This window comes from Chiloscyllium plagiosum, chromosome 16, assembly GCF_004010195.1.
Source record: "Chiloscyllium plagiosum isolate BGI_BamShark_2017 chromosome 16, ASM401019v2, whole genome shotgun sequence".
NCBI lineage: Eukaryota > Metazoa > Chordata > Chondrichthyes > Orectolobiformes > Hemiscylliidae > Chiloscyllium > Chiloscyllium plagiosum.
In genome coordinates, this window is record NC_057725.1 from 61,011,750 (window position 1) to 61,023,436 (window position 11,687).

Consider the following 11,687-nt stretch of genomic DNA (forward strand, 5'->3'; position numbering starts at 1 on the left):
CTAACTGGCCTGTAATTCCCAGGGTTATCCCTATTCCCTTTTTTGAACAGGGGCACAACATTCGTCACTCTCCAGTCCCCTGGTACCACCCCCGTTGACAGTGAACATCACCTGCACAATGTCTTGTGTGTTCCGGGTCTGGCAGGCCTTACCGTGAGCCAGACGATGGGTAGGTTGTTCCGAAAGTCAGAAGGCTCGTGGGTTGTCCCAAAAGTTGTCACCCTGAGAGCCGGAGGTTGGGTAGGTATCCCGTAAACCAGACAGTGACAGTAGGCAGTCCCAAGAGACGGAAACTGGGTAGGCCATCCTGATGCTGGATGCCTGAGAGCTGGAAGGTGGATTAGCTGTCCTGAATATCATCATTCCGAGGCAGGAACAGGATGGGATGTTCTAGAGGTGGCTGGAAGGTGCATTAGTGTGGGCTGAGGTCCAGATGGTGCGTTGGGCAGGCGAGACTGGATGATGCGTCGGGGTGGGCTGAGGGCTGGAAGGCACGTAGGCCGTCCTTAGCACTGTTATCCTAAGAAGGTACTGTGATGGGCTAGCCTCGAGGAAAGCGCGTGGGTGGATTGAGAACCGGATGGCGTGTTGGTTCAGTCCTGGTTGAGGCCAACCCGTGGTGGCAGCAGGACAGGCTGTCTGAGAGGTTGCCAGAAGGTGTACCAGGGTGGACTGAGAACCAAAAGGTTCATAGGGACAGACCGAGAGTTAGAAGGGGCATAGAAACAGACACGAAAAGGGCTTATGCCCGAAACGTCGATTCTCCTGTTCCTTGGATGCTGCCTGACCCGCTGCGCCCCTCCAGCAACACACTTTCAGCTCTGATCTCCAGCATCCGCAGCCCTCACTTTCTCCCCATAGAAGCAGACAGCCTTTGAGTGATTGGAAGGTGGGGTGTGTGTGCGCGCGCGCACGTGTGAGCCATTTGTTGGTCTACCAGGCGTCTGTGTGTAATATGCACTATTTTGTTATTTGATTCATTGGACTCTTTTGCATGTGTTTGTGTCTACTGTTTCCTCTTTGGTAAGTTAAGGTGGTATTTGGGGTTTGCCTGCATTTCCCTGTGAATTGTTGTATATGGGGGTTTGGCATTGCCATTCCCTTACCCTGAAAATAGCTGTTTATTGTAAACTGCTATTTAATGTTGACTGCTGTTTGTATATTTGTACAGTCTCACAATAAAAATATTTCACCAGGAGATTAGAATCTCCTCAGTTGAGGACTAAAAAAAACCAGGAGATTAAATTCTGAGCTGGCTGGCCACGCAGCCAGTTTATTAAGGTTGTTTTTCTTTGGTAATTGATTCCTGATCTGGCTGGTCACTGTTCCACTTTAGTTCTCATTTGGCAACTTTTTTTTAAACTTCTCTGGCTGGTTGCAGTCTGTGTCTTACTCTTCTTGTTTTTCGGGCAAGAACTCTGATGATTTTGTTAAAGACAAAAAAACTACAGATGTAGACAAAGGTAGACAAGCAGGAGGCCAGAAGAACACAGCAAGCCAGGCAGCATCAAGAGGTGGAGAAGTCAAAGTTTTGTGTCTGTTGACACAATTTTCCCATGATTCCACTGCTTTTCAATCTTGTCTACACTGTCACTTGCTCCTATGTCATCCCAGTTTCCTACGTTGCACCACCGAGACAAGTTGCCCATAAAGATAAATACAAACTTGTATTAGTAAGGTTAGATTTTAGCAATTTGACATTGTGGCTGGTAACCTGTTAAACTTGTCAGCAGAATTGTCTGTTGCATGTTAACTCTAGTAAGAAATCAGCGTGTAACATGTAGCTCATAGATCTGAGGCTGTGACGGACAGAGTGAATGGATGGGGCAACTGATCAACTTAGTTTTATCGAGCCATGTGAACTGAAAAGAGCGCAGCAGGTCAGGCAGCATCTGAGGAGCAAGAGGGTCGAGGTTTCGGGCATAACCCTTCAGGGAGGGAGTGAGAGCTCCAGATCCCTTATTAAATACGGTAATCATATGATAGGATGGAAACGTATCAAGCTGCATTTCTGAGACCCGGAGTCAAGCAGAGCACAAATAGTGTTTTAAAGGTCAGCTACCTGAGGAAGGCGGTGTCATGTAACAAAGTCATATCTCTGGACAAAGACACTGAATTATTGTTATATGTCGTTGTGCGTGAACTACAGAAAAAGTGGTATGCGGGTAAACTTGCAAGGAAGGCAACTCGAATTGTGACATTTCTTGCTGAAGGAATAGAGTACAAAAGTAGGGAGGTGTTGTTGCAACTGTACAAGGCATTAGTGAGACCGTACCTGGAGTAGGTGTGTATAGTTTTGGTCCCCTTACTCAAGGAGGGTGAGATTTACAATAGAATCGCACGAGAAGTCTGCTGAAATCTATCTCAGCATCAGGAGTAACCCGCTGTGTCTTGAATACGTTTGTCGAGCGGTGAGGTGCAGTTTCTTGCTCAGCAGCACCAAGTCACCAGTCAAGTGGGATTATTGCTCATTAAACGCCTTATTAATTCAGCTTCCCATCTTACTGAACAAATCAGGAACAGGAGTCAAAGCAGGTACCTAGTGACTTCAGCTTGCTACATGCCCCAGAGGAACTCCGTCTCACAGACAAGGACCAACCTCTCAGGGCACGCTCCGTGAGCACCTTACTCGAGGAGAGAGGAGGCAGTTCGGAGGAGATTGATTCCAGAGATGAAGGGTTTGTCTTACAAAGAGAGATTGAGCATTTTGGCCTAAACTGTGCAGTTTAGAAGAATGAGAGCAGAGCTAATTGAGGTAAGTGAGATGCTAAGGGGATTGACAAAGTAGACACAGAGAGGATGTTTCCTCATGTATGGCAATATGAAATGAGAGCTCATGGTTTTAGGATAAGGGATAGCAGATTTAAAACTGAGATGAGAAGAACTTACTTCTCTCGAAGGGTCACAGGTCTGTGGAATTCACTACCCCAGAGTATGGTTGGTTACCCAGATTCTTAATGAGTAACAGGTCGAAGGGTTGTGAAGTGCGGACAGGAAAGTGGAGGTTGAGATGAGATTAGCCAAGGTCGCATTGAATTGAGGCAGAGCGGGCTTGACGGGCTGAATGGCCTACTCCTGCTCCTAGTTGTTACGTTTGTATGAATGGAGATTACAGTTTGGTATTTGAACAAATTTCACCCTATCACCTTTCATTTTGTTTTAGGAAAAAAGCATGAACAGAAGTTGGAGAATGCATTCTCAGAACTGGCTTCCTCTTAATGCAGGAAGGCTGTGATTTATTTTACAAGTTTGGACATTCTCCTCGGGTCTGATTGTTTGTGCAATTGGAGAGTGGTGGTTGGATTTCCGTCTGGGTGCATTTGGCAACTTGGGCATAAATTACTCTCAAACTCATGTGAATATTGGCAATTCAGTAAAATCTGACAAGACCCTGCTCGATCAGGCAGCATTTCGAAACATTTTGATTTAAATTTGCTTTGAAAATACTGGTAGGACCGTATGTAGGAGTGGCACTGAGTGGCCTTTCACAATGATTGGACATTTTTAATCCCATCGTTAATGCGCTATCAGGAAGTGACCCAGGTTTCAATGTTCGAAACGACTTTTAAAACTTGCTCATAACCATTTGCTGGTGCAATTACATCATTTAAGAGTCATTTGAATAAGTTCATGAATAGGAAATGTTTGGAGGGATACGGGCCAAGTGCAGGCAGGTGGGACTAGTTCAGTTTGGGGACGTGGTTGGCATGGACTGGTTGGACCAAAGAATCTATTTCCTTGCCGTATGACTCTATGACTGAAATAAATTCTCACAGTGTTGAGGTGGATTTTAAACTCATGTTTTCCATTAAACCCAGTTTTGGGTTTGCTAGCCCAGTGATATAACTGCAGTGACTACACACTACAAATGTCCATGTTTTTTCCCTCTGCAGGTCAAAGATTTGCTGGACCTAGGTCAAAATTGGTCGATTTTATGACTGGCAAGTGTGAAATGAATGCATCCAATGAGACTGTGTTGACGCCATTAATCGAGCAGGAAGGCGAGGCCTATCTAGAGAAATGTGGGAATGTCCGACGTCACACAGTGGCCAATGCACCCTCAGAGCTTCAGCTTTTGGCTATGACCTCCATGTTGAATCCCGGAATGGTGGAAGAACCGGACACTGAAGAGGAATGTATCCTGATGCCAACTGGTCACAGACACTATTCCAGCGAACCGAACATCCCAGAACCTCAGTCTGAGGTGATGGGAGTCTCACTGCAAGAGTCTTCTGACATTAAGTGTACAGCGCTCGGCTAGACCACAAAGCCACCGCTTTGTTTTTGGCACAGTGTTAGTATTCACAGAAGGAAGGAATCCCATTACCCTACATGAGTCCGATCACAGAGGGTCAAACGATGAACAGACCCTCAACGGCCGAACTTCATTCAAGCTGGTTATGTGTGTCGGACTGGACCTCTGACCCAGGTCCTTCCTCTTATCATCTGAACATACCTCAGAAATCACGGCACAGAAAGGATGTTAGCGTGTTGGGACTGGGTTACAGATGCCCCGGTAAAATTAAAGTTTAAAAGATGAGTGTGGCAGTACGTTTGCACTGAAAGTATCTAATGATTGAGACGAGTTCTGAACATTGTTGCCTGAGATTGCACTATACTTGTCTCATTGGTTAAATACAGCCTATCGATCTTGTCTCTCCGAAACGTCGTCACATCTGTTCACCATCGAACCTGTCTTTTACAGGCAGCTTGGCAGAACTGACTTTCATAAGGGGATTCCAAATCAATGTGAGTTCCATAATGCTGGGGGAGTGCTCCCTCTATGCACTGTGCGCACTGAAGTGAGTGGTATTCCTCGTACTTTTTGAGGAGATCTTGATTATTTGTTTACATGTAGCACCCTAAGGAAACTAGGAGCTGTGCCAACCGTCCCAGTGTGTCACAAACACTTCGCAAAATGCACAAGTAATGGAGGGGGAATGCCAACCCGTCTGGTTAGATGTGTAATTTGGAGGGTACTGGCAATACTGGAATAATTCCTAAACGGCAAGCTCTTTAAAATTAGCTCACTTCACCTCACAACCGTAGTTTTAACTCTGAACACACTGACCCACTGCTCTGCCGATTCCTTCACAGATGCTCTCTTCAAACCTAATTTCAGGTTTCCTTTTATGTTTTTTTTTTAACGAATAAACTGTGGATTTTTTTTTGTTGTTTTTTTTGGTGTGGTCGTTCATTCATCTGTTGCCTCCCCGAAGGTGGAGGGAAATATAACTCTCAAAAAGGGTGGGGGGGGGGGGGCGGCCTCACCACATCAGTGGAAGGCAAAGTGAAGAGGTTCGGAAAAACAACGATACAAATTAGCAGCAGCTCACCCCCACAAACTGCGCGGTGCCGACAGTAAGAACATGACTTCATTGCTCACCTCTTAAGCCCACTGGTGAGAAGACTAGACTTGCATAGTCACGTGCCAACCGGCAGTGAAGGAAACAGATTTCTTTTCAGTGGGGGATGAAGGGAAATGGGGACGTGGGGAGGACAGTAGAGGTGAGGCCGCGATCATCAGCCATGATACTAATCAGTGGCCAGCAGGCCCCAAGGGGGTGAGTTGCCTACTCTCGCTCCTGCTTCTCCTTCTTACTGGGGACGTTGAAGGGGTGCTGAGGGCAAATGAGCTTCCCTTACATGGGGCATGGGGATGGTAACACCAGGATTAAGCAGGCTAGGACCAAGGTCCCATTGGAAAGGAGTGCAATCATAATAGTGTTCTGGATTGATATGGCACCTTTGGTGTAATAAAACACTCAAAGGCACTTTGCAGGAGCATTATAAAACTTAAGTATCACACTGAACCATAAAAGGAGACATTAGGGCAGATGACAAAAAAAGATTGGTCAATGTGGCCGTTAAGGAATGTCTTAAAGGAGAAACGTGAGGTTTAGGAAGATGTCTCCAAAACATACGGCCTAGGTAACTCTAGGCCCAGCCATGATGATTGGGAATGCACAAAGGAGCAGAGTAAGAGGACGCAATGAATTTAAACTGATACATGGGAGGGAGGGTGGATAGCCTCAATTGGAAAAGTAACATAGCTAAACGTTTGAGAAGAAATGTAAGAGAAATGGGACTACATTATGATTTGGAGGTGCCAGTGTTGGACTGGGGTGTACAAAGTTAAAAATCACACAACACCAGGTTATAGTCCAATTAAATCTGCAGGACTACATTAGATTAGGATATCTGGTCAGCATGAACGAGTTGGACAGAAGAGTCTGATTCCGTGCTGTACATCTCTATGACTCTATAAGAGGTAAAAATAACATTTGGAGATTGTGCTTTTGACACCAAAGAGAACGGGAAAACTAAATGAACCAGGAGAGAGCAAAAGGAACTTGCGAATGAAAGAGGAGAACTGAGGGACAGATTAATGTGCGGTCCAAATGTCGCACTCTTTATACAAATGGTCAGTATATAAAGAAAAAAACTCAATGAATTGCAGGCAGAAGTTCAGTCAGAGCATATAACGTAGTAGCAGTCGCTGTGATGAGCCGATAAAATGATCAGAACTGGGAACTAGATATAGCCGGTTGTAAGAAGAGCAGGAAAGATAGGAAAACACTTGAGGCCGATGAATGGCCTGAAAGGTTTGGAACTAAATCACTTCAATAATAAGATATGACAAGATTTAAGCAGGAGGTGGAAGCTCTATGAAAGTTAAGAAACAGTATTTAAGCTGCAGGTGTGTTTCAGAGCCCCAATGGTAAGTGGTAGCTCAAAAAATGTGGATGTGCAGCTAATAAAGGCAGAATCATTTTATTGAGGTGCAGGAATTTAACTTCAATAGAGATTGACAATAGAAGTAGGTGGCACAGTGGTTAGCACTGCTGCCTCACAGCACCAGAGACCTGGGTTCAATTCCTGCCTCAGGCGAATGACTGTGTGGAGTTTGCACATTCTCCCCGTGTTTGCGTGAGTTTCCTCCAGGTGCTCCGGTTTCCTCCCACAGTACAAAGATGTGCAGGTCAGGTGAATTGGCCATGCTAAATTGCACGTTGTGTTAGATGTAGGGGTATGGGTGGGTTGCACTTCAGCGGGTCGGTGTGGACTTGTTGGGCCGAAGGGCCTGTTTCCACACTGTAATGTAATCTAATCTAAAAAAAGATGGTGACCTGCTTGACAGTAGTTTTCTGCAACAACATGTCTCAGAAGCGAAAAGGAGGAGCTGGTTATATCCGGTGTAGGAGTGAGTAATAAACCAGATTTAGTCAATATCCTAACAGTGTGTGAATGTCAACTGAATGAAATGACCAAGCACGTACTGTATTTGGAATGAAGAAACATGAAACAGCTTCTGCGCTAACAGATTTAGTTGAAACTGACTTTGATGTGGTGAGCCAGAGACTGTGGCTAGTAACCTGAACAAATCTTTTCATGGATAAACAAAGAACATCATCACACCATGCTCCAAGTCAAAAACAAACACAATGAAAGCGATAGAGCAGAACATAAAATTAAACGTGAAAGCCTACAAAAATACGAGAAAAGCACAGGTCAATAGGAAAGATCCAAAGAGCAGCAAAGGTTGGAAAAGCCAGGTGGTGAAAAGCAAATATGAAAAGAAACCTGAAGGGGCTGAAAAAATCAACAAGTTAAAAAAAGACATTTTGAAGATTTTCAGCTAAGAGCCAGCATGGTTTTGTAAAGGGCAAGTTACTCCTGAAAAAGCTGATCAAACGTATTGAGAAAGTTACTGAAGTAATCTGAAGTGAAATGTCAATGAGTATTATTTTTATAGACTTCCAGTAAGCATTTTCATGAAGTCCTTTGTAAGAGACAAAGTTAAAAATCACACAACGCCAAATTATAGTCCAACAGGTTTATTTGGAAGCACTAGCTTTCGGAGCGTCGCTCCTTCATCAGGTGGTTGTGTAGCAGGAGTTTATTTGGAAGCACTAGCTTTCGGAGTGCTGCTCCTTCATCAGGTGGTTGTGTAGCAGGACCATAAGACACAGACTTTGTAGCAACAGGATTGCAGTGTCATCGAATGTCACATTAAACAAATTTAGCTTAAATCTTTGAACTTTTAGAATGATCACGTTAGTTTCGGTTCCTTCATGTGTAAATCCCAGAATGTTTTTAAAGTTACATTTTCAGCTTAGATAATGCATTGAAGGTGTGAGATTAAAGTCTGTTTGTGTCCTAATGTTAAGTCAGACTTATTCTATTTCTAAAGTGCGATTTATAGAATCTTACATGGATTTATGCAGTTTTTGAGCAAAATAAAATGTAATTCTGCAAGTACAAATTCACCCCCACAAACTTATATATGTGTGGGTGTGCAGGGGAGACCGTGTGAGTGTGTGCATGTTGGTGTGTGTGTGTGGGGGTGTGAGTGTGAGAGAGTGTGTATATGTGTATTTGTGTAAATGTAATGGGGTATAAGTCTGTGAGAGGGTGTCTGTATGGGTGTGTATGTGCGAGCATAAGAGAGAGAGTCTGCTGAGGATGTGGGTCTGTAGAAGTGTGTGGGAGTATGTGGGTGCGCCCACACTTGTGTATATGTGTGTGTGTGTATAGTGCAGTGGGGTCACTTATAGTGTGAGATGAACCCAAGGTCCCAGTTGAGGCCATCCCAATGGGTACTGAACTTAGCTATCAACCTCTGCTTGGCCACTTTGCGTGGTAGCCTATCCCAAAGTCCAACTTGGAGGATGGTCATCTGAAGGCCCGAGACTGAATGTCCCAGACCATTAAAGTGTTTGTAAGAGACAGTCAACTAATGCTGAAGCTCATGGAATTGAAGGCAATTTATTGACCTAATTAAGAAATTGACTGAGCAACAGGAGAAAGAGAGTTGGAATAATGGACAGATGTGACTAGTGCAAGATTATAAAAACAAGATGCTATTCATATATTCATTAACATTGTCATAGAGATGGACAACAAATTAACAGACCCTTCAGTCCAACTCATCCATGCCAACCAGATATCCTAACCTAATCTAGTCTCATTTGCCACCTTTTGGCCCATATCCATCTAAACCCTTCCTATTCATATACTCATTCAGGTGCCTTTTAAATGTTGTAATTGTACCAGCCTCCATCACTTCCTCTGGCAACTTATTCCATACACGCACCACCCTCTGTGTGAAAACGTTGCCCCTTAAATCCCTTTTAAACCTTTCCTGTCTCATCTTAAACCTATGCCGTCTAGTTTTTGACTCCCCTACCCCAGGGAAAAGACCTTGGCTATTCACTCTATCCATGCTCCTCACGATTTTATAAACCTCTATAAGCTCACCCCTCAGTCTCCAACACTCCAGGGAAAATAGCTCCAGCCTATTCAGCCTCTCCCTCATTGCTCAAACCCTCCAAACCTGACAAGATCCCTGTAAATCTTTTCTGAACCCTTTGAATTTTCACAACATCCTTCCTATAGCAGGGAGACAAGAATTGAGTGCACTATTCCAAAGGTGGCCTAACCAATGTCCTGTATTCTTAGCTACTGGAATAGTTGAAGTGGGAGGAGTGAGAGCAAGGAGCAGGAACTCAACAGGAAGGTAAATTTAAAGTATATAAACTTTCGGGATCCTTGAGGGGGAGGGGGAGCAACCCCAAGTCGTGGTTCACATAGGCACCAATGACATAGGTAGGAAGAGAGATGGGGATTTAAGGAAGAAATTCAGGGAGCTGGAGTGGAAGCTTAGATCTAGGACAATCAGAGTTGTTATCTCTGGTTTGTTACCCGGGCCACAAGACGGGGAATAGGGAGAGAGAGGAGTTGAACATGTGGCTACAGGGATTGGGCAGGAGGGAGGGTTTTGGATTCCTGGATAATTGGGGCTCTTTCTGGGATAGGTGAGACCTCTACAAACAGGATGGTCTACACCTGAACTAGAAAGGTACCAATATCCTTGAGCGGATATTTGCTAATGCTTTTCGGGTGGGTTTAAACTAATTCAGCAGGGGGATGGGAACCCAAATGTGTATATAGGAGGTTGAGAGTAGTGAGATCCAAAATGAGGTTTCAAGGTCACAAGAGGGTACCGCAAGCAAGAATTTGGTTTGAAGTGTGTCTACTTCAACACCAGGAGCATCCTGAATAAGGTTGGTGAGCTTGCAGCATTGGTTGGTACCTGGGACTTTGATGTTGTGGCCATATCAGAGACATGGAGAGGGCAGGGACAGGAATGGTTGTTGCAGGTTCCAGGATTTAGATGTTTCAGTAAGAACAGGGAAGTTGTTAAAAGGTGGGGGGGGGGCTAAGGTCCTTCAAGGACAGAATTACAGTTGCAGAAAGGATGTTTGAGGACTCATCAACTGAGGTAATATGGGCTGAGATTAGAAACAGAAAAGGAGAGGTCACCCTGTTGGGAGTTTTCTACAGGCCTCCGAATAGTTCCAGAGATCTAGGGTAAAGGATAGCAAAAGATAGGAGCAAGAATGACAGAGTAGTTGTTATGGAGAACGTTAACTTTCCAAATATTGCTGGGAATACTATAGCTCAGGCACTTTAGATGGGTCAGTTTTTGTCCAGTGTGTGCAGGAGGGTTTCCTGACACAGTATGTAGACAGGCCAACAAGGGGCGAGGCCCAGATTGGATTTGGTTCTGGGTAATGAACCCGGTATTAGATTTGGAGGTGGGTGAGCACTTTGGTGATGGTGGCCACAATTCGGTTATGTTTACTTTAGCGATGGAAAGGAATAGGTATATACCGCAGGGCAAGAGTTATTACTGGGGGGAAGGCAATTACGATGCGATTAGACAAAATTTAGCATGCATAGGGTGGGGAAGGAAACTGCAGGGGATGGGCACAATTGAAATGTGGAGCTTATTCAAGGCACAGCTACTGTGTACCTGTCAGTATATATCTGTCAGGCAGGGAGGAAGCTGTTGAGCACGGGAGCCGTGGTTTACTAAGGAAGTTGAATCTCTTGTCAAGAAGAAGAAGAAGGTTTGTGTTAGGATGAGATGTGAAGGTTCAGTTAGGGCATTGGAGAGTTACAGGTTAACCAGGAAAGACCTAAAGAGAGAAGAGCCAGGAGGGAACATGAGAAGTTATTGGCGGAGAGGATCAAGGAAAACCCTAAGGCTTTCTATAGGTATGTAAGGGATAGAAGAATGACTAGAATAAGATTAGGGCCAATCAAGGATAGTAGTAGGAAATTGTATATGGAGTCAGGGGAGATAAGGGAAGTGCTTAAATGTACCATCCACAACTCTGCCTACCTTAGTGTCATCCACAAATTTACTAACCCATCCTTCTATGCATACTTCCAGATCATTTATAAAAATTACAAACAGCAGTGGCCCCAAAACAGATCCTTACGGCACACCACTGCTTTCCCATCACCCTCTGTCTACTTCAAGCTAGCAAATTTCTGATCCAAACTGCTAAATCACCTCCCATCCCAAAACTCCATATTTAGTGCAATAGCCTACCATGTGGAACCTTATCAAACACCTTACTGAAGTCCATATACACCACATCAACCACTTTTCCATCATCTACCTATTCTGTCACCTTCTCAAAGAACTCAATAAGGTTAGTGAGGCACGACCTACCCTTCTCAAAACTGTGATGACTATCCCTAATTAAGTGAGAAGGGAAAGAGATAAAAGGGACCTAATGGGCAACTTTTTCACGTAGATGGTAGTGAATTATGGAATGAGCTGCTGGCAGAAGTGGTGGAGACTGCAATTGCAACATTTAAAAGGAATCTGG

General features: G+C 44.4%; 1 protein-coding gene across 4 annotated transcripts in view; it reads left to right on the forward strand.

Annotated features, from left to right (window-relative positions):
- LOC122557955 (proline-rich protein 5-like) overlaps positions 1-6,125 on the forward strand; it is a 141,585-nt gene extending 135,460 nt beyond the window's left edge. For all 4 annotated transcript variants that reach the window (XM_043706220.1, XM_043706224.1, XM_043706223.1 and 1 more), the window contains one exon: positions 3,894-6,125. In XM_043706220.1, the coding sequence (XP_043562155.1) occupies positions 3,894-4,261 (368 nt within the window). In that variant the 3' untranslated portion in view covers positions 4,262-6,125. The remainder of the gene's footprint in view (positions 1-3,893) is intronic.
- The last annotated feature ends 5,562 nt before the right edge of the window (positions 6,126-11,687 follow it).